Source organism: Schistocerca piceifrons, chromosome 2, assembly GCF_021461385.2.
Source record: "Schistocerca piceifrons isolate TAMUIC-IGC-003096 chromosome 2, iqSchPice1.1, whole genome shotgun sequence".
Taxonomy (NCBI): Eukaryota; Metazoa; Arthropoda; class Insecta; order Orthoptera; family Acrididae; genus Schistocerca; species Schistocerca piceifrons.
The window spans coordinates 419,730,658-419,754,645 of NC_060139.1; the positions used below are offsets into that span (position 1 = coordinate 419,730,658).

Consider the following 23,988-nt stretch of genomic DNA (forward strand, 5'->3'; position numbering starts at 1 on the left):
GTTTCCAGAGATGAGTGTGTTGCATCAAAATAGCGAGGCACAGTCTGATAGATGGATTTAAAACTGTTGAGTGCTAAACTGCATTGTGATCAGTGTCCTTTCTCAATATCATGGCACTAGTGTAGAAAGTCATAAAAAAATTCATACACAAACTGTGGTATATGCATTCATGCCACTGTCATACAGTAATGGTATTAATAAAACAGTGGATGGCATTAAGATGGCTGGCTAACGGCGGAAGTAGCAGGATGAGCCAGCCGCCCAAAAGCTCATAAAAACCGTCCTCAAATTAAATTGGGCATGAAGCTACACAAAATGCCAACGATGTATTTGCTATTGTTTCATCAGTACCAAAAATTAAGGTACGCCCCTCACTAGACCAAAGGCTTCCCTCTTATCAGTTTAAAAAATGCACAACATTAAAACAGTGTACTGTGCATGTGATACCACAAACACTGCATGCAGTGGATCTTCATGCTGCAAAAGGTAAGCATGTTTCCTTGGGCAGAGTACACTACAAAGCTGCATTAGCACCACTTTGCCACTTCCTGGAGTTAGAATGGAAGTGTGCATACACAAATAGTTGGTTTGACCAACCATAGCTTGTTGTTGACCACTTCCAGCCACTGTCTTTCCCACTCAGCCAACACTCTCTTTGTTACCCATTACACTAGCCTGTAGTCGGATATTAAGGTGAACTGTGGTATTTTCCTGGCAAGTCTGTCTTTGCTGCCCTGTCAGCTTTCTCATTCTTCTTGACTCCCGCAGTCCACGGACCCAGTAGAAGGCCCCCCCCCCCTCTCTCTCTCCCCCCCCCCCCCCCCCCCCTCTCGCCTATCTGGGAGATGGATAGTGTCCTGAACCATTCAACAATCACATATGGTGGTAAAATTTGCTGAATAGCTTGTAGAGCACTAAGAGTGTCTGTACAGACAAGACACTTGCTTGTGTTCTCCAGTGCCTTCTTGACCATCCACAGCTCTGCATAGCACACAGAGAAGTGGCTTGGTAAGCAGAAATTAATGATATAATGGAGAAAGATAAGAGAACACCCGGCACTGTCCCCTTGCTTTGGTCCATGGGTGAAAACTGCCATGTGCTCACAACACTGTGATAAAATGCAGTTAAAAACATTTTTAAATCTATTGATGGTCTGATGGTTTTGCTGCACTTCATCATGTCTAAGTTAGTCCTTCACGTGGACAGAAAAAAGCTTAGTTAACCGATAACCAGTAAACCTTCACTGTATGGATCGTTCAACTCAACACTGATAACACGATGTTTGGAGATGGGCCTCACTTTGTATAGTTCTTGCTCTATAGTAAGAGACAGCTCACCAGCCTGTGCACAGAGGCTTGAAATGTGACTAGTTCAGTAGCCTTCTGTACCCCATCTAAGACCTGCATGAGGACAGCATTCAACAAGTTTAAAGATAGAAATTCAGCTGAACTATACACAATGCACCCATAGTCAAGTTGCATGCGGGTGAAGGTTCTATACAGAACGTGAGCAGGCTGGATCGATCTGTTCCCCAGTTCTTACCGTTCAGACATTTTAAGATGTTTAGTGCCTTCAGATATCTACAGATAGACTGTGGACATGTGACAGCCATGTTAACCTCTGACAAAAGATGAGTCCTAAACCACAATGAGGTCTTAAAATTCAAGGTGGTGTCCCACAGCCTGAGTTCTGGGAATGTAAAGGACTGACATGAAGGATTAGAACACACACAGTTTTTTTTCTTTTTCCTGTAGAGAATTTAAAATCAGTTGTATCAGTCAATTGGTTTAGTATCTTTAAGGGTTAGCTGTAGTTGATGTGTCATACTCGTGAGATTAGAGGAAGAGTAGAATACTGCAAAGTCATCCACAAATAAGGAATATTTGACTGGACTCCTTATTGACTTATTATAGTAAAAAGAGCAATGCTGAAAGCGCTATCCCTAGGAGTGCCATTCTGCTGAAGGAATAGGTTGGAATATGTAGCATCGACTTGATACTGGAAGTACTGTTCAGTGAGGAGGGACTGCAAGCAATACATGAAATCTTCATTCATGCAGTTGATGACAATATTTTGTCTCTAGATGGCATCATACACTTCCCAAACATCAAAGAATACACCAATAAACTGCTTTTTGTGTAGGAATAACTCATTTATCACCCCCTTTGATATCAGGAGCTTCAAGGGTAGAGCGATATTTTCGAAATGTAGATTTGAAATGGCTGAGCAATTCCCTTGTTTTAAGAGTCCACACTAGGCAACAACGCGTTATCCTCACTAGATTACATTAGAGTAGATTTACTTTCATTCCAATTGATCCGTAGTGAGGAAGTCCTCCAGGATGTAGAACATATCAGAAAAACAATAACACATGAAAAATGTTTACAACTAAAATAAATAAGCTAATGTACCTTCCACAGGTCCCAAGTGGAATGATAGTGGTTTTTTTAATGAACATTATATGAAAGGATCATTTTACAACACTCATTTACTAAGATTGCATTAATGCATTAATGCGAATTTAAAATTAAAAAAAATGTTTTTATTTATTTATAAGGTAATAAACATATAATAGAACTACTACAATACTTATTTACAATGAACACAATACTGCACTGAAATGGTGCAGAAGTTAGATTGTACACACACACACACACACACACACACACACACACACACACACAAATCAAAATCAGTTGGTTCTACTGAGAAATTCACCAATGGAGTAGGAGGAGTTGGCCACCAATAAATCCTTTAGGCTTCTCTTAAACTGAATTTCATTGGTTGTTAAGCTTTTTATGGCTGCTGGCAAGTTATTGAAAATGTGTGTTCCTGAATAATGCACACTTTTTTGTACAAGAGTAAGTGACTTTAAATACTTGGGAAGATTATTTCTAGTATTGATTCCATGAACTGAGCTGTTGGTTTGAAAAAGTGATATATTGTTAATGACAAATTTCATTAAGGAATAATTATACTGGGAAGCAATAGTTACTATACCTACCTCCCTAAACAGGCCTTTGCAGGATGTTCTTGAGTGCACACCAAACATAACTCTCATTGCACATTTCTGTGCCCAGAAAACTTTAGGTTGGCTTGATGAATTACCCCAAAAAATAATCCCATATGACATTATGGAGTGAAATTAAGCATAGTACGCCAACTTTTTCATTTTTATATCCCCTATATCTGACAGAATTCACATTGCAAATAGAGATTTGTTTAGACGCTTCAGCAGTTCTGTGGTGTGCTCCTCCTAGTTGAATTTATTATGAAGCTGTAATCCCAAGAATTTAACACTGTCCATTTCTTCTTTCTGCTTGTCATTGTATGTTAGGCATATACTTGTGGGACACCCCTTACAAGTTCTGAACTGCATGTAGTGTGTTTTTTCAAAGTTTAGTGACAAAGAATTAGCTAGGAACCAGTGCTCAATGTCCAAAAATATGTTATTATTTGCCTATACAACACAACATTCCTGTAGCCATCTGGAGATAGACTGTCCTTTGTTGACTTCAGAAGTGGTATTGGAATTGCCTCCCGCCATGGATCTGGATATTTTGTTGAAGAGGCACCAGAGGACTTTTTTGTCTCCGTGTTTAGAAGTCTTAGCATGCCATGTTGAATCTTCTCGGGTCCTGTAGCAGTGTCACAAGCTGCTGTTAGTGAAGACTGTAGTTTCGACATGGGGAAAGGGTAGTTATATGGTACCGAATTGCCAGTCGAAAACTCTGGACTGTGTTTCTCCATGTGTTCCCATTGTTGGCAGAATTGATGATTCATGTAATAGGCAGAGGTCAAATGACAAAAGTGTCTTGCCATTGTCTATGCCATTTCCATAGGTGCTGCTTGAAGGACACATTTAAAAAAAAAAAAAAAAATATGGCAGCTACTGGGCCTGGACTTTTATTCCCTGTGTTGACTCCCATACCTTTGCAGCAAGTGCGGAATGGTTAAGGGCACTTATGAATTCTCTCCATGCACTCCTTGATGATTGATTTGACTTTGGCCATTACCTGCCAAAAGGCAGGTTGTCTCCACTAAGCTCATTCCTTCACTTTGTCTCTATCTGTTAACTGACATTCCTCATTCCATCAAGGGACAAATTTTCTTCTAGGCTGGTTTGAAGACAAAGGAACAGATGAACCAGCAGCAATAGTGCATTACAATCACCAGCATTTTCTGACTGAAGATGGAATTCCAGAGTAATTTCCTGATTATGAAGATAGTGTTAATGGCTCAGAATTTTGGGGAATTAAAGCAAAAAATGTTTCAAACTAAGTATGTTGTATCCTTAGTCAAATTTCCTGTTGGAAAGACTAACTATGTGGTTTCAAAGTGGTTTTATTTTCAAATACAACATCAGAAGAGAAAGGCACAAACAAAGTCACTTCAGGGGGAAGGAGTGATATTAGCCTCCTAGGTATCGCACTTATACAGAGGGGAAGACTTTGGTTGAGAGAAAACTATGAACTGGACGACGACTGATCATATGCCAAATATGGCTGTATTTTCCAGGCAATTTGACCATTGCAAGAGAATAATGTGTTCTCAGGGAAGCAAGAAGCTGACTGGAAAAGGGTGATTTAAAGATGCATACTATCAGTGTAGTGAGTACAAATTCACACAATGTACATTATAGTGCTTCAAAATGTATTGTGCAACACAGAAAAACATTTCACAGAAGGCCCTCAAAAATCATACGATTTAGATATGTTTATTTAACAAACTTTTGATATTAAAGAACTGCATTATTTTTTGAAAAATTCTGTACATGTACACTTATTCAATTTTTCCTTGTTTTAAGGACGATATTATAGAAAATACATTACGGAAGTGCATATCAATTCAAGAGCAAGGTGCTACACACCACTTTTAATTAGAAAATATATGTTTTTCATCAATAAAAATACTGCCACCATGAAATAAACTTTCTAATAAAAGTTACTAGAGCTGAAAAAATGGTAAAAACTGAGATTTTTAGCATAGGTTTCCACTTTACAGCTCAAAATGCAAAATATTAAATTGTTAAATTACAACGAAAAACTTATTTCTTTAAGTTATGGATAAAATTGAAGGCTTCTTGGACTTAATCTAATCCAAAACAGCCAGGGGTACACTAACTAGGTAGTGTATCTGCTCCAGCCTTGTGTTAAAAAATAGTTAGTTATGAAAAGGTTTAAAATATTCAGTTCACCAAACCATTTGTGAATCCATTAGGGATAGTTTTCCTGGAGTCTAAAAAGATATCCAGAAGGCTTACAATTTGTTTATCTGTCTCCAAAGCAAACTAAGTTCATAATCCAAAACTGAGAAATATAAATGTAATTCTCTCTCATATCTGGTGTTCTCTCACACTTTTGACCTGCTTTACTACTACACGGACTGTACTTCAGTGATCACCCCATTACAAAATGTGCTCCATCATTTACTTATAAATATACTCTGGTGAGCACAGAAACCTACCTGTGTGATTTTCAGGAAAAAGTAATCTGGATTCTGAATAACTTGCCTCTCGTTTCTAACATCCCCTTAAGGAGAGGTCTCATCCTCACAATATTTGAGTTGCTTTCAACCTCACATTTCAAATCTTCCCAACCTGTCTAGCTTTCCTCCCCAGGTAAGGAATTAATGATTTTAAAAAAGTTAGGACACTCTTCTCTACTTTGAGTTGTCTATTGACAGTACTTGAAATGTAGCTGCATGAAGGTAAAGTAATGGGCAGCCATTCTGTCCTTTAATTTTCCAGGTTTTTTTTTTTTTTTTTTTTTTTTTTTTTTTTTTTTTTTTTTTTTTTTTTTTTTTTTTTACAACTCTTTAAGGAGCATGTCAAAGTTTCTTTAAAGTTCTCATAAATTAAAGAGCTTACGGTGTTATCCTGCTGCAAAAAGCCACTCCCTTTACAATTCTGACAGATAGAAATAGTAGTATCCCATTATTAGTATATTTTTTAGTTCCTCATTTACTGGCAAATTTCTGTGGGTTTTTTCATAAGTGTGTGCTTTGATCTTAGGTGATTATGTTGAATAAAAATTTCATAATGGTGAAAAATTAGCAGTTAACTGCTCAAGTAATTATCATTAATAATGTCACTGATATCACGTAAGCCAGAAACTGCAGCACTGTGATAGCATCTTACTGCAGATGATTTCCTCATTAGAATCTCTTTCCTTATCAAACCCCCAACCATCAATCACCTCCACATTTTTTGGCTTTGTAATGCTGCTTGGCTTTCTGTTTTCCCTGTCTTCCTGCAACTTTTAATCACATTTCCTTCACCCCATGAAAAATAGTGAACAAAAAGAAAGAAATAATAATTACACCTTTTACAGATGTGCATTTCTCTGTTCAAAGGAAAGAGAAAGAAAAGTAAAAGGAAAGAAAAGTAAAGACATTGAAAATGTCTTAAAAAGCAATATAAGGTGATTGATATTAACAGTTTATAGCTCATGTCAAAATTCTCTAACGTAGCTGTCAACTAGACAGCTAAAAAATCTCTCCGAATGAGTAGTATCAAATGAAAAACAGAGAATAATAACAAATGTTTTAAAGGTAAACTTGGAATATTCTGTAGTTTATCACAAACAAAATTCTCCCATGACCCTGCATAGTAAACTAATATAAAACAATTTAGTAAAGAGACTGTACTTAAGAGTTCTTTGGTATGTGTTACAGGCCATACCCAATTCTTCAGTCTAAAATGATTGTACAAGAAACAGTCACAAATTAAGTATTCATTTACATTAAAATTATGATGAACAGCCAGCTGTCATTAGTGTGCATTATGAAAAGAAGTGACAAAGAACAAAACTAATGAGGTGTCAAAGTATGCAGAATTGGCAATTCTGGAAGTAAAACATATATAGTTCATGTAAATATATAACTAGTAACAGATGATTACAGGTTCCAATGCAAAAAGGAATAATGGTGAAAAATCTGAAATATAAAATTTAATAGCAAATAGAACATTCCCAACTGATTTCACCTGTATGCGAAATAGCTAATTCATGCAAATAAAATGCTGAGTAATAACTGCAACTATGGAAAGCATAATTATGAAAATTGAAAAGCTCAATGATGCAAAAGTCACATGATGCCTAATGTAAGACAGTAAAAGGAGATGCTACCAGCTGAAAATTGCTACTGGAAATACACAGCACTTAAATCCATGAATATAAAAATCAACTGCATGGCAAAGAACTACAAAATGTCATATGGTGTACAATGAGCTTAAAAAAGATGTCTTTTCTCGTAAAAGTTTAGAACATATACATCTACACTCATCACATGATGCTATCTGTCAAATAAAAATGAACTATGTCAGAAAGTTCCAAAATGGTATCCACAAGCAGGTCAGTCTTTTTGTAATGTGCTCGCATTTATAGTGATACAGATGCACGATCGTTGAAACAATTGCTTGTTTAAGTAAGTAACATAAAGACTGGCTATTAATGGCAAGCATAGTGAATGTTCTCATTTGCATTTGAAACATTCGCATCAGATTTGTTTTATGAAACGCAAACATGTATTTGCTCAGAATGCAGTTGTCATTAGTGTCGAGAATCCACTGGAGAGCACAGCGTAAAGACAATTACAAGAACACCAAAATGGCTGTTCCAACAATACTGTTTCATTAAGTGCAGATCTAATGACTAATAATGTACATGTTTTTGTGAGAGACGAATTTAATTCTTAAATGCTTTCCATTATTTCTGAATGTCTTGCACAATATGGAATTTTTAGATTGGCAATGCAGAAACAGTTGGTAGGTTTGATTAAATTAAATGAGATAGTTATCTAAAATTTCTAGCACTCTGATGTTCCATCTAATTTTCTTCTTACAATTAAGAAACTGTGTACCACACCATCAAACAAATAAGTAACTGGCGGAAATTGTTATGTAACTAGTCAGTTCCTCACACAACTTAAAGGGAAGGAAAAACCGTGCAAGAAGCCTAACTGTGAATATGACAGTGACAGCACTGTGTTAGAATATTTTTCACTCATGAGTTAGCAGTATGAGACTTTCACATAAAAGGTGGTGTTGCATGAAACACACAAGATCCTAGTCAGAAGCAGTGGCTTTAGCATCTCAACTGAAATGGTACACAGTCACAACACTCACAAAACACTATGAGAAACCCAATGCATAATTGATTACTGACGTAATTTGAGGAACGCACCAAAATTATATCACTCACAAATTGGTGGAGTGTAAAAATGATACAAATTCATACAAAATGCAAACACAAAAATAAAAACAACAACAAATAAATGCAAGCTGATATATTGAAGAAGAAAAAGTAGCTAACAGACTTGAAGGAAGAGCCACAACTACTCTCTACAAGGGGTCATCTCGCTATCTGTCCAGCATGCCAGTCAAGAGGTAGAGGGTATGGCGAGACTCTGACATGAGCTGCCAGCTGGCAGTGAGCGTACCAGGGGCACTTAGGAAGGTGAGGTAACTGTCCTGGAACTTGCTCCAACCTGCCTCCGGTTGTGAAGGCACTGGCACTGGAACCTGCCCAGCTGGGCCAGGGCCCTGCTGTGGTTGCAGAGCCAACGGCTGCAGTTGCTGAGCCTGTGGCGTCTGTCTGGCGAAGGGCTCACCAGCGGGTGTGGGAGCAGCAGACGTGTGGGCAGGCCCGGGTGAGCCCACAACTGGGCTTTGGCCCCCTCCCTGAAGAGGCACCTGTGCCTGCGTCGAAGGGGCATCTCCGCTCTCCTCATCCTTGTGAGAGTGAGTGTAGTGGTACGTGAGCCCAGGTCGGGTCTTGTACCGCGCTCCACACACTGAAACAAACTTAACCTGCACTTCAGACTGCCTAAATGGATATGAGCTGATGTCTCTTCGACCTATAAGTTTTTGTTTGTTTTAAAATTGAAGAATAATAGTTAAAAATGCTGTACTCAAAAGGTAATAAGAGGCTTTGGTTGCAGCTGACAGATACACACTTGGATGTAAACACCGATTTGGACTTTCAGACCACATGGAGCTTAATAATTGGAAATAATAACAACTGTATCCTACATTGCAAAATATGATTCCTGTTGCCAATCCCTAGAATGTTTCTTATGGCAGTTTTCGAATTCACTATCAATGTTCAGGTGTGCAAGTCATCACACGGTACACGTAATTGGGTACCTTGCACTAACATTATTTGCACTTATTTCCAATCGCATTTCATTCATGGACAGCTTTCAGGAAGAAAAACTGTCTTAATACTTCTTGAAATGCCCAAACTCCACTTTTAAAGATAAGGGGTTTGGGGAAAGTGGGAAGGTGGTCCTACGATCACTCTTCACACTGGTTTGATGTGGATCACTATGAATTCCTCTCCTGTGCCAACCTCTTCATCTTAGAATAGCATGTCTAACACTATTATAACCTTCTTAAAAGAAAGGAAAGTTTCTTGTGGCTTTAGAGAAGCCCTCCACGTGATGAGTGAGGGCTTTCTTACAGGGTAGCGGCACTGAAATTTCATACACATCCTTGTAGTGCATACCAATGAACTAAACTGTCACAAAATTGTGCATATCTTCTATGAACTTATTTTCTTCAGTAATATGACTTGATATGGATCCCAAAAAGATGAACAGTACTCAAGAATTGGCTCTTAAGCGTTAAGTGTAAGCAGTTTCTTATCAGGAAGTTACACCTTCCCAAAACACTCAACAACCATAGTTTGACGTCTGACTAACCCACTATAAGGAATAGGAAACATTTCTTTTCATTCTTTTCACTGCTTCATCTTCCCCAACATTTTATTTCATCAGTGCACACTTAACTTTCACTAGTAATGGTTCTACCACCACCACCACCACCACCACCACCACCACTACCAATATGAATCATCACCACCACCATTACTCAACCCAACTATCAGTTTAAAAAACTGTGTAGAACACAGTTCTTTAGCTTCCACAAATATTTCCCAAGCAAATACTACAGCTAGAGGTCTGTATGGCTGTGGATATCTACAGTAATAGTGAAACTGCGGGTAAAACCTTGCAAGTACATGAATATCTGCAGGTATTTTTGTGGATATCTACATAAATATGTAAATAATTACTTAGTATTGAAATGTTAAAGGTAGGTATCAATATTATCATACAATTTTCATCAAATTGTTATCTTTGCTGTTGATGAATGTGGTTTCATGAGACAGTATAGAATGTCTCTTATAATGTTAGCTGAAAACTAGCAATCAGCAGGCATTCTTGGAATGCTTGCAAGACCCAGGTTTAGTAGAAGTCTGTTTCCATCCTTACTTTCTAGCTGTGACTGTTCTGACTGCAACTACTGACTGTGTTGCCACAACCTTGTCTTTTTTGCAATCTGTGAAAGATGTTTTGGATGACACATGGCTGCTGGCTATCTGTGAGGTGTGAATTCTTAACTTCCTGTTACTGACTGCTAATCCTTTTTAATGCTTGGATGACCACCTAAAGAGTGCATTGGAGTAAACATTACTGAGAGTGCATTAATAAAATTAACACTATGAATATAATCTCACGTATGGTGGAAAAAGCTGACAATATATTAACGCAGGAAACAAAACTGAAATTGTTAATTTGGCAGAAATTTGCTTCCTATCTTTGGCAAGAAGAAAATCATAGATATAGTGTTTTTTTCTTGTAAAATAGTGTATTCTCACACTGATCAAAAAACTTTAATATCCATAGGCTTGTTGATGTGGATCAAGGGATGGCAGAAGCGGATCAAGGGACTTCCAGAAGTGGTGCAGACAGCATCTCTTTTAACGATGTAGATTTCTAACTACAGCCTAGCACAAAGTTTATATCTGCCAGTGCCCCTCTCCCATTCATTCAAACGCCATAGATGCTATGCTGCAGACTATTAAACTAATGCCCTGCATGAAAGACAAGACTGGGAGCACAATGCAGCAGTTGATTCCAGACCTAATCTTTCCTTCTGCAGCAGAGCTTGTCTTGAAACAATCCTCCTTTATTGCTATTATTTCTTAAATTTCATTCATGTATGTTGCACTTGACCACTGCAGTTTCCTTCACCCCTTTCATCACACCAAGTGCCTTTCTGTAATTGTTCTTCACTTTACCAAAGCATCCACATTTATCCTTAGAACTCTAAAAGACATTTACATTTCCTTTGTCTCTCTCATCTAAAGAATCCCTCTGATCTAAAGAACTGTCTGCCTGTCACTGCTCTTTGCTTTATCATTTCCCCATTGCTCTGCACTTATTTTTTATCTGTACAGCTCAAAAAACAAGCAAATGTGATCTGAAAATTTAGGGCTTATTGTTTACATCCAAATGTGTTTGGCACATGTGCGACAGCCTCCACTTTCACTAATGAGTATAGCTTTCCTACTGTTATTCACATTTAATATCTCAATAATTTTATCTGAGAGCTAGTAAAGGATGTTCCACATCCCAGGTCTGTCAATTCATGGAGTGTTTAACTGTGTCTTTTGAAGGGCTTCGCATAAATGAAGAACTCTTCAAAAAATAAAAAATAATAAAGCCTCTTATTAGAGTGACAACTTTTTCTACCAATCAACTGTCTTTTACAGTTAAAATAGTAGTTGGCACTCATTTTTATTAGCCACAACATTGGTGACATCCCCTTTCACACCTATTTTCTCAATGTAGTGAAACAAGAGTATACTAGAGCAGAAATGAACTTTCATAAAACATCCTCTCCACCTGTATTTTCCTGTTGCATTATTAAAGCTTCATGTGGCAGAAATACTGATCAAAAAATTGGACTTCATGGCAAATACCTTGCAATAGTGAGATTAGAATTTTAGGACAGTAAGCCACCTGTGACAATCTGTATCTATAATTGAAACATAAAAGTAAGTAAAAATTGTGTTATGGAACCTGGTAGATGAAAACATTTGATGTACAAATTTTCTAGTTTGCAGCATCACATCACTTTACTACAAATAAGTTACATACTGTTAAATGAACTGAACAAGTTTTAATGGAACAGAGCTTCCTAATGAAAGTATAATTTACAAGACACCTCTCTAGTGGCAAATAGATGCTTTAGACATACTGGGGGAAAAAAAAAATTGTTCCATCAGCAAGAAATTTCACTACGATCATTGCCAGCATTTTGGCCGAGGGCTGCAATAATTTGTCTAACGCACACCTTTTATATTAGCATGTGCGTGTGCAGAGTAGTTAGTTTGTGCAAGATCAGATGCTGACTGCTTAATGCAGTGGGTTTCTTGGCTGCTAGTCTGTGCAATTTAAGCCCAAAGTTTGCATAAAATTTTCACGGATTTTGTTTCTTAAGACCTCAAAAAAATAATTACATGAGATGTGTGAGGTCTATTGATTATAAGCAGTCAGGTACTGTCGTATGAATTGTTGATGAATGTGTTGTATATTCATTTCAAGAAAATAAATATGTTTTTTTATCAAATGAAGTATAACAAATTCAGTTAGATAAGTGTCCTGAGTGTTTCAGAAAAGGATGTTTTTTTGGCAGCACTAAACCTACAATTAGGAAGAAGCGGCAGACCAGAAGATGGTTACCAAGCTTGTGGTGAATACCAAGAAGTGTGACAAGCAAAGTAATTTATTATACCACCTGAAGAAGAAATTCATGTTAAACAAAAGAAATTCTTTATAGACATTACAATCCAGAGGACATATGTGGTATAGGTTACTAGAGTAATAGTCATAAACAGCACCGTTAAACAGCAGGACAAGTAAAATGTTTTCTCATTTGAACAGTCAGTGCAAAAGAAGCTCTTGTGAATAGGAAATGAGGTGATTTAATAACATTTATAAAAGACAGTCAATACGGAACTGAGACGTATATACATTGAACTGAAGCAGTTACCTCACAAGCTGGTTCTCATACAGTATAATGATCATTATTGATATCTATTTGTCAGCCTTGAAATTTGTTTATGTAAAAAAAAGACAGTAACACAAAAAAACTGCCTTGTAAAAGCACTCAAAATTTACCCACAGGTGATCTTCCCTTCCCTGAGCAATAAACTTATATAAAAGATGAACCATCAAGTTAAATAGATTTTTGTTGAGTTTAATATACAAGAATCTATTCTTTCGCTCTCTTCGAATTTTGGTACTTGCAGGTTTAATTAGAACAAAAATTTGGAAACTGATATGAGGTAAAGACCAATGTTCTGTAATTTTCAATGCAAAACAAACTTTAACATGTATGCAACATGTGCATGATACTTTCCTTGTAGTACAGTGCAACATTTCTGCCCCCAAATAAGCTATGTTTCGAAGAGAATAGAATCACATACTAACAACAAAAGGCATGAAGATATAAACTGATGGTATAGACAGAATAAAAATGCAGGGATTAAACAGGTAAGATGACAGCAGAATGTGGAAAAGAATGGACAACCCAAGAGTGAAGGAGATATTAGTAAATTAAGGCCAGAGGAATCATGATACCAAGGAAAAAGATTGGTCTTTATAGTTTTGTGCATGACAAGGTAATTAAAAATGGAGCACAAGCTGAGGTAGGAAAAGCTTTTCCTGTAAGCAGTTTAGAGAAAATGTGGAAAAACCTAAATCCTGATAAGATAGAGATTTGACACTAATGTCTACTAAATGGAGGTCCAATGTCTTAACTGTTGTACCTCCTCTCTCATCAAAGCTGCTAATTATTTATAAGTTGCAATATTGGAGATTCAGTGCCCACCTCCACTTTGGAAGTAAGAGTGTTGAAGGTGGGGGATACAAATGTCCAGATTGATATCTTTGTATCACTGCTGTTAATACCACAGAACTGTCAATAATGGGCCATTTGGTGGTGATAATCTGGACAGTTTGCCTAAGACCAACTGACATACTTTATAGTAATACACTTATTTTTGTGTAGAACTGGAACACTTAACACTGACAAGTGTTTCAAAGTGAGATACTCAACATGTGTGACTCATCCAAATTTATCTTCTGCCTGTCTCATCTTCCTTGTTACTAACTATATAATGTAAGACAAAAGAGTTTTCTTTCATTAAGAATAATGGTTGCATTACAGGTTAATAGAAGTGACACACACACACACACACACACACACACACACACACACACACACACACGAGAGAGAGAGAGAGAGAGAGAGAGAGAGAGAGAGGAGAGAGAGAGAGAGAGAGAGAGAGAGAGAGAGAGGGGGGGGGGGGGGGGAGGGGGAGATAGAAGTGACCTGGAATATATTTACAATAAGACTGGTGCAGAATTGGCCTTTGTTAACGAACATCACAGAAGGCACTGGAAATGCTGCGCTTAATGAGTGAAACTGTGAAGACACTCATAGCAACTCTGCCTGATGGATAGCAGCAACAGCGTTTTCAATGTTCTGCTGTAGCTGTCCAGTGTGTGAGCATTATTTCAGTACAGCTGATACTTCAATTTGCACAACAGGTAACAAACGCTGTTAGAGAGATTAAGTGACCAAGAGACAACACAGCATCTGTTCATCGAACACATCAAATCTTGCTGAAACTTTTCATACAGCCTTTCAAACACCAGTCTTGAGAATATGCAGTAGCTCTTTAACATTCTGATAGGGATTTTCTGATGCACAATGGGACATGTTCTGTGAATTCACATACCCTGACAGGCTGAACAAGGCCTCATATGGAGAAATGAAAAACTTAAGATCCAGAAGCCCTGATTCCACCATCAGCAGAATTCAACATACAAAATTCATCTGGTCACTTTAATTCATGCACAACAGTAAATCTGTAAGGATGCAGGTGAAAGGCCTTTTTAATAATGTTTCACAAGGCGACCTATTAATTATCGCTTGAGATTTTGTAGTTGTGTGTTCCAAGCTTTCCTGTAACTGAGCAAGATTTTTCTGTGTTAACTCTTTTCAGATAGTTACAATCCCCACCCCACCCCACCCCCCCTTTGGCTATAGGGTACATTTCACATGAGTTTGTCACTAACAGGAGACCACATGACAGTTGGATTTTTATATCTTTTTATATTTACAATGCGTGAAGTTCAGAGCTCAAATTTCCACCTCCCATAACAGTTCGACGTAACATTCAATAACTTTAGAGAAAACTGTCTTTGAAGTTTTCTGAGCATCTTTAGTACCCTAAAGTAAGATCGGTTCTTCGACAGGCAGTGTTTCTATGTGGTAGAATGCTCACATGACGTGGGGGAGGGGGGAGAGCGGCGGGGTTGATTCCAGGCTGAGGTAAGTTTTTAAACAAAGGGTCATGTTCTTTGCACATTCCTGTTTAGTATAAAATATATAAAAATAGAAGAAATATAATGTGTAATTTTTTTAGTTTCAACAATCTTTACTACAAATCTTTGACGGGGGATCAGTAATTAAGAATTTATATTTGTAACAAAAACTAGAGTTTTGTGTGCAATATGTAGTTACGAATAAGGAGATGTGCATTTTTGATAAAAATAAGTTAGTTGTGAATCAATTTGCATTTATTTGATGAATTTTATATTTAAATAACATAGGAATTCGAACTGAATGGAAAAAAAGAGATCAAAATGAGATTCAAATCAGCAATTTCATGATTATCAGTCTTGAGCGCTACTCACTTTTTCCATACTTATGTATTTTACCCCCTCCAAGAACCATGGACCTTGGTATTCGTGGGAAGACTTGCATTCCTCAGTGATACAGATAGCCGTACCATAGGTGCAACCACAACACAGGGGTATCTGTTGAGAGGCCAGACAAACTTGTGGTTCCTGAAGAGGGGCAGCAGCCTTTTCAGTAGTTGAAGGGGCAACAGTCTGGATGATTGACTGGCCTGGCCTTCTAACATTAACCAAAACGGCCCTGCTGTGCTGGTACTGCAAATGGCTGAAAGCAAGGGGAAACTACAGCCATAATTTTTGCTGAGGGCATGTAGCTTTACTGTATGGTTGATACAGTAGCATGGAGAGCTGCGTCAAACCCCAGTCTCTGGACTGAAGACCACAACAACATGTATTTTGCACTTCACAAAAATGCTTGACGAATATGAACCTTTATTCAAAAATCAGACACGAAGTGAACCCAGGCTCCACATGTGGCAGGAATGTATTCTATCACAGAGCTACACTGACTGCCTCTCAAAAAAACTAATCTGACTTTTGGGTATTAAAGCCGCTTGGAAAATTTCAAATTTATTTTCTTGAGAATTTTTGAGAGTTGCATCAAACTACTTTAGGCAAATGATAATTGGGTTTTGAACTTCAAGTACTATGAATATAAAAAATTACAAAAATTTGTTTGCCACATGGTCACCTTGCTAAGTGCTGCATTGCAGACTTCATTGGACACTTTCCCTAAACATTTCCAATCTTAAACTCCTGCACAAACAATTCTGCACACATTTTAAATGAATTGTGCTTGCATAACACTCTACAATAAACACATGGCACCATTTTGTGTTGCATCCAACTGGTCACCACACACATCTGCTCCTCTCACTCACTCAATGTTATGACACAGCATGTTACAACAGAGCATGCCAGAGATAAAAAAGTGCAGACTTATGACCGCAACTGATTGGTGCACTGAACTCATGGTTTCTAGCATTTTCTACGATGGGCAATTCTCCTGTTAATTAACAAGGATCACGTCCATGTCAATCTCATAAATATTTTCCTGGCCAGTTTTATTTTACCACTCTGTATATACATAATTTATGATGAAGTCGTGAAGGAGTTTCCAAACTGATAAGGCGCTCAAACATTCTTACCTCAGAAACCTTAAAACAGCCACTGAGTCTTATCACAGAGCAATTGTCAATGGAAACAAAATCAGCTTGATACAACTTTGTTGCTTGTTTTGCTGTCCAATCTATTATTCTCATTTAGTTACCTTTTTTTTTCTTTTGGAACTGGACGATGTAGTGCATTACATAAAAAATTTAGGTAAGTCTACAGCATTCTGGTGTCCAAAGTTTTATTGAAACAAAAAATATTGATAATTTGAATAATTTTATGAATTTCAAAGACAGCTAACTTTTTGAATCAAATTTTAATACAGAAACAGAAAAACTTCGTGGCTTCTGTCAAGAAATAGGAAATCAAACTAATATGTATGTAGGAAGATTCACCTATTTCATCTAGATGTGATAAGGGACAAATTTAGGAGCAAGTAATGAAATAATTACTTGCCTGATGACATTACACACTGAACTGTGAACTTTGGAAACAATCAAGACTCATCCAACACAGGATCCTAATTTCCAAGATACTTCACATAAAGTCATTTTCTAATTACTTTTCATCAAAATGGAAAAGAAAGTGTCATTCTGCAATAATAATCTCTGCTTTTGCAAATGTATACAGTTTTACAATCCCACTCTGCTAAGTTTGTCAAACTGCTCACAGTACGATAAAACACAACCAGTGTATGGTCAAATTCATGAAAACTTAATAAATCTCCCAAATGATAAAGACACATTTTATGTACAACAAACTTTGCAGATGTCTTAGTTTGCAGCTTGACTATTTATCTAACTTTTGCTTACAATGTTCCTCCTTGCCAATCATGTTGTCCTTCAATCCCAATTAATTTCTTGAAACTTAAGTACACCACTTCAAAATCATCATGCTGGTCATAACTTTCCAGATACTCACAGGTGGGCATGATATGTACACAGACCAAGAAAGTTCTTTGCTAGGTTCCAATAGATAAGGAAACAGAGAGGAGCCAACCTAACAGAAGCTGGATAATGACGTGAGAAACCATTACAGAGCAGCTTCAGAAGAAAAGGAAGATTAGGGTTGAATGTCTCATCAATGATGGGGTCCTTGGAGACAGAGCACAAGCTCAGACTGTGGAAGGAAATTAGCTGTGCCCTATCACAGGAACCAGCCCAGCATTCATCTTAAGTGCTTTAAGAAATCACAGAAAACCTAAATCTGGATGGGTGGATGGAGATTTGAACTGCCACTCTCCTAACTCCAGTGTCTTGTCACACATGGCTTGGTGCTTAAGAACATAATGGATGGTAAAGTTGGAGAAGGCCTTCACCCAGAAGTAAATATCAAATGGATGCTGCTGATGAGGGCGATATGTTTAATTTATTATTTTTTACTTCTTCTTGTGATTTCAATCAACCACAGACACAGCAAACATGGTAATTAAGGCACACTTTTTTTGCATGTAACTAGTCTTTTTTTTTTTCACTTCTGTCCACTCTCTCATTTATGGTTTCTGCAAATGTTTACAAAAAACAGAGTTTAATTTTCATCTATTTTCATTTTCACTGCATTTAATAACATTCACATAAATTTTCCCTCAGTGACCTCGAGAGAAATTATTAAACTGTAGCAAAAGGCCCTAGTGCTTGTATGCAGAAATTTTACAACTGATCTGATAATGATTATTAACATCCCCAATCGAAGACCAAATTGCTCCTGATAACTCTGCTCAATTCAAAAATCTCTCCAAGCAGTGTCTTTTGCATCAATTGCCTTTCTTACCATTTTCTACTTTGTTTACACATAGAAAGGTGAATGATGCTACCCCACATCTACCATACTTTTAGTGTCGTTCTCTTTTCCCATTTAATTTCTTCAAATTTCTCAGATTTATTCCATATTTTTACACGCACTTGTTTTGCTATGAAATTTTCTGTCCTTCACATTTGTTTATTGTTTCCATAATACTGAGGTTAATAATTTTTACTTCACCTTGGTTTTAACGCTGACACACTGTTAATATCAAAAGTGTCATTATTAAGGGTAAAACAGGAGAAAGTAAGGTTACAGTTTAACAAGCCACTGAAGTAGATGTCATCTGTAGTTTGAAAAACACTGTTCAGGCACTAGGCAAATACTTATTTTAAGAACAATCCAAACTTTATTCTGATGTAGGATAATAGCAAAAAAAGTTAAACAAGGATGGGTAGTTCAATGGACCACTTCAACCTATCATTCACAAGATACTGGAAACACATTGTTTGCATGTCAGTTTACTGTTTTTATCATTTAGACTATAACACGACAAAAATTCGGCAGTGAACGAAGGAAAACATTTTCAAATATGTAAAAAATCTGAGATAAGACAACCAGATCACAAAATTTACAAACATTTATCACTGACTAAATAATGGAAAGCTATCCCCAATCCAAAGGTTCATTAGAACACAGCACGATGATTCACTGGGTGACGTTGCCCTAAAAGAGATGCTAGTCCTTGCCTTATCTTTCGAGTGGCTTACTCAGCAAGTTATTGGGGGACCTACAGTTAGGCCAACTCCAAACCACAATGCAACTTAGCATTTTTCACATTAACAAATTACTGTTACTGGTGAAAGAAAAAAATAAGTGGCAGATTCAATCCTAGGACTGATCAAACCATGGACCTTCGGACTTTTAGTCTGGAACTTGCCCACAATCTACGAAGTTACATCTCTGACTACAAAGTCTATTGAATAAACTGATGTAACATTGTTGAGTTCATCATACAATACTATTTTGTAAATATAATTCTGTAGAGAAGTTTTGGTAAAATGTAAATCCTTAGGAAGCACTTAATCCTCAACAGACACACACAAGAAAGAAAGAGAACTTGCTAGATTTCATAGTAATCCTTTTCAAGCTTGTGTGTGTGTGTGTGTGTGTGTGTGTGTGTGTGTGTGTGTGTGTGTGTGTGTGTGTAGGCATGCACTCTAGCTCAAAAGAGTATTACTTGAAAAGCTATCACGTTTTCTTTCTTTTTTGTATGTACCTGTCGACAACTCAATGCTTCTGTTTTTCAGTGAGTGGTCTCCTTTATTTTGAAAATATGCCATTATCATTTAAATTTAGGTCTCTGAGATGAATCAGACATGTAGTAGAGTTAGTTTGCAACAAAATGATTGGGATTATAACCTATACCTTAAGTCAGTAATTTTTGCTGTGGTATCTGCAATCCTAAAAAAGACAAAACAGAAAATGCAACTTATTTACCTCAGTAGAAGATGGGTATTGTGTCAGAAATGCATGTCAGTTATAGTCACCAGCAAAACACCAGCCAGGAGATGAAAATCATGGTGAGGAATCACTTTCCAGTAATGTTATAATTTGGACACATTTACTGCACATTTAGCTGTCAGCAGCCAGCAACAATAATTGGGAAGAAAGAAACAAGTTTTTAAATACACAAAAATAAAGTACAAACTCTAAATATTTTATTTTATTACAACTTAAGACATTTGTATATTAAAAACATAAAAGACAAAAACATTTAAAGAATGCTCGTAAAATATTTTTCTTTTTTACACTCCCAATATCTTGATACAAAAATTGACAAGCTGGAGAATTGCCCAGCTGGTTTTCACAAGTTTCTGTTGTTTATCAGTTCATGTCTTCTGGAACCATGGGTAACTGGTTACAAAACACTCTTAGAAAGTTATGGAATAAGTTTCAATGCCTTAAGATAATCTCAAGGCACAAATCATTTACACAATGTGCACCATTCCTAGCAATTAGGGAGAATCTGTATCTGACTGCATGTGGACAGTGTGCACTCCTCTGATTGATAATGTAAGTGGAAAGTGGTACTCGCCCAAAAAGAGATAAGCATTTATGAATGCCCTAACAAGCAGATATCAATGTCTTAAGTTTCTTGTCATCTCGTATCACCCTTTCACATTAAGTAATTAGTGTTTAGCATGCCTCAAACAGGAATACAAAGCCAAACTGTTTACTTTCCGAAAACTTTTCCACTATTTGTTAAATGTGGTTTTTTTTTCTTTTTGATAAAGAGATTTCTTTGCATTCATAAAGAATTTCTCTTTTTTTAAGTACATCAATGTCATCAAAGAGAACTGCACAGTCAAACATGCCCATGCCATTCAGTGGCTTTTTGGAGTAATGCATAATGGCATTCTGTAGTCTAGTATACTATTTTCAGTGACATTACTGATACTATGCCAACAATTATCTGTTGGTCAGTCTTTGCTCCTGGTAGTTGTTACTACACATTCTGAACCCAAATTGGCATCAAAAGAGATTGGACATAAAATGCTTCATTTTCAGTACAGGAAATCATTTTTCTCTCTCCTGAAAACTAAGAAATTTTTGTCCTGTGCTTCAAAAACACACGAACTATGGAAGGGAGAACACTTTCACAGGCATCATGATAAACACAATGCTTAATACACATTTGTCAAGCCTTTTTTTCTTCTTACAGGAGAATTTGTCATTTTTCAAAAATGAATTCATGTAATCTTTAGCCATAACATTCAAATTAATAGAAATCAACACAATGAAATATGAAAACAACTGATGTTTCAAAATTATTTTAAAAGTGCTGTTAAGGCTCTAATATAATTCAACATTTGAACTCAAAAGGGCAGTACTACTAACTGCATTCATTTTAGGCACCAAGGGGTATCTGTAATAGTTACTGAAGTTATCAGTGTGGAGTAAACCACAATTGCAGTAACACTGCTACTGACTCTTTAATTTTAAAACTGAAGTATCTGTGCTTTGATTAAAAATGTATTAAAAATTATTTAGATTTCTGAGACTAAAAAGTACATATTACTAAGTGGAGGAAAAAATTTGAAACAAGGGTACTTTATGCAGAATGCTAACTCAAGAATAACAGGTAGCCTAATGGCTACTTGATAACACACAGCTCAATACAATATGCAAATGAGTAAATTTGAATGTTGAGATTATTTTGGTGGTGAGAGGTACAAGCAATCATTAACACACAAAGTACCTGTGTTACATTACCTTAAAAGCCTCTATAACAAACAGTAAAATGATACAGCTACCTAAGAAAGACAAAGGGTGTACCCAGAATTTGAAGTGGAGGAAACTTAGTTTTGTTCTGAGTGATGAAATAGTTTGAAGATTCTGCAATAATAGCCTTGGGTAAACTTGTTAAAAGCTAATGTCAATTACGTGTCCAGCTTTCTTCTATTTGATACTGAACTAGTTAAGTCTTGTCTGTCTGATGGGACACGATACGAGTTTGGTTTGTGACAATTCTTTTTATAGAGGGATGGGATAGGGGCAGCCACCCTGCCCCCCTCGCTCATCGGGTACATGCTTAGGAAACAATGAGGCAACAACATATGGCATTTGTATGCAATCATCTTTACAGTGACATTTACTTTTTGTAAATCAATGGTTAATCAATGAGGTGGATTCAGAATGTAGAGTTATCACTCAATAAAAAGTTATTATTCATCCCATCTTCTCTATTTTTCTGATTCATGAACTAATTGACAAGTTCCTCCTAATACTACTAGTTACATACTTGCCCCGTTCATGTATTATTAACATTCATAATATATTTAGATTTATTCATATTAACAAACTTGGTTTCATTAAATAGCTACATTGTACTTGCCCAAACTAGCCATTATTATGCATACAATGGCCACATTCTTAGTCTGAGTCTTCTGTAATTGTGTGTAAATAAACTGATAATCACGTGTGTCACGTGTCTTAGTACGAAGAATTCTTAAGTTGTATTTATCAACCATTCTAATAATTAGAATTCCAACAAACGTATTGAAAATATGCTTGTATAACACTAAATGTCTTGAGATGACGAAAAGTGTTGATACACAACCACTTCAACAAGCAAGGCAGGAGGCATTTTACTAATGTGGCACATTCTGGTAAACAGTCATCAGTGCCTATAATATTAATACCAAAGTAAAATAAAATTTCAGTTAAGTGGGACATGATGTATCATAATAAAGAAAGGAATATATTTTTATGTTTCAGTTTCAATGGTCTACTCAAAGGCCTTTACCTGAATGTGAAAGAAAACATACTGAAATGGCAAAGCATATACATACAGGTAACACTACACCTATATGTTCATGAACTGTCCAGACATTAAGCACACACATCAAATAGGGTGAAAGGGCCAGGGCACGTCAACTGTTCTGACACAGGGCAGAAAAACTACTCAGTACTGTGTTAATTGAAGAAAAGTATGGGGTAGAGGAAAATCTAGTGTAAAATGAGAACAATAGGAGCATCATTCTATAACATGAAAGAACATTTTAATACAGTATAATCAGAAATTACTAACACTAAACAACAAAACTGATGCATGGATGGTAACCAACCTCACTTCTGTAAAACACAGTACGCAGTTTGTTCATGTCGTTTTCCAGGCTTTTGAGAATAAATTTCTCTATACTAGATATAGAACTTCCAGTACTGGGATTATATGCTCTAAAAACCTTTTATCATACATGGAAACAGTTCATTCACGTATTAAGTTCCGTTGAATAAGAACCCCAAGTTTTCCCACCACCAGCAGAAGTGAGCTATGAAGCAAGAAGACTATCTTGTAGCAAGCAGCATTCCACTGATTTCACAACAGCTTGCAAGCATAACAGATCAGAGCAAATAAGTGGTTTACAAACACCAAGCAAGTAGAGAATGAGTAGGTTTTGACAACTGTGAAACATATTTACAGCTCAAGTCAATTTAATAAACACTAAAAGATTGCACTACATTAATAGTGTATCAAAATAACTTTCTGATGCCCAAAATTATGCGCAACATGAAACAGTATAGGTATGAATTGTCAGAATGGCAAATTAAAATGTGTCTGTAGATTAAAAATCATTAAATTAGAGTTTTCAAATACACATTTCAAGGAAACCAGCAAATAAGCCTCAACTGTAGTCTCCAAATGCTTATTTTCTGGTTCATTGTCGATTATCATGAATTTGATAAATTGTGTCAACTTACGTTCACAGGCAAATGGTTTTTCAGCATCAGAGACAGCATCATAATTCGTTTTCTTGCGACCTCTTCCCTGACCCTAATGCAAACACAAAAGAAAAACATAATTTGAATGTTTTGGGGAAAATAAAACATGGAAATGATGTAGACATAGATAGAAATAACATGACATTAATATTCAGTAGTTATGGCGTAACTGCCACGAAAAGACCTCGCTAATTAGGTAATAGAAAGCAAAAGTTGCATAAAAATACATAGTATTTTCCAGAATGTTTCTTTTTTGCCAGTTCTCTCATTTATATCTTCACTAAAGTGGGAAAC

The 23,988-nt window shown here is 36.6% G+C and overlaps 1 protein-coding gene across 2 annotated transcripts in view; it reads right to left on the bottom strand.

The window, feature by feature from the left end:
* Nucleotides 1–23,988, bottom strand: part of LOC124778018 (zinc finger protein ubi-d4) — a 249,386-nt gene that overhangs the window by 92,483 nt on the left and 132,915 nt on the right. Inside the window, exons 6-7 of one of the 2 annotated variants that reach the window (XM_047253595.1) lie at nt 23,674–23,746; nt 8,440–8,793 (exon numbers count right to left, since the gene is read on the bottom strand). In XM_047253595.1, coding sequence (XP_047109551.1) covers nt 8,440–8,793; nt 23,674–23,746 — 427 coding nt within the window. The remainder of the gene's footprint in view (nt 1–8,439; nt 8,794–23,673; nt 23,747–23,988) is intronic. The other variant, XM_047253596.1, reaches the window with a different exon arrangement.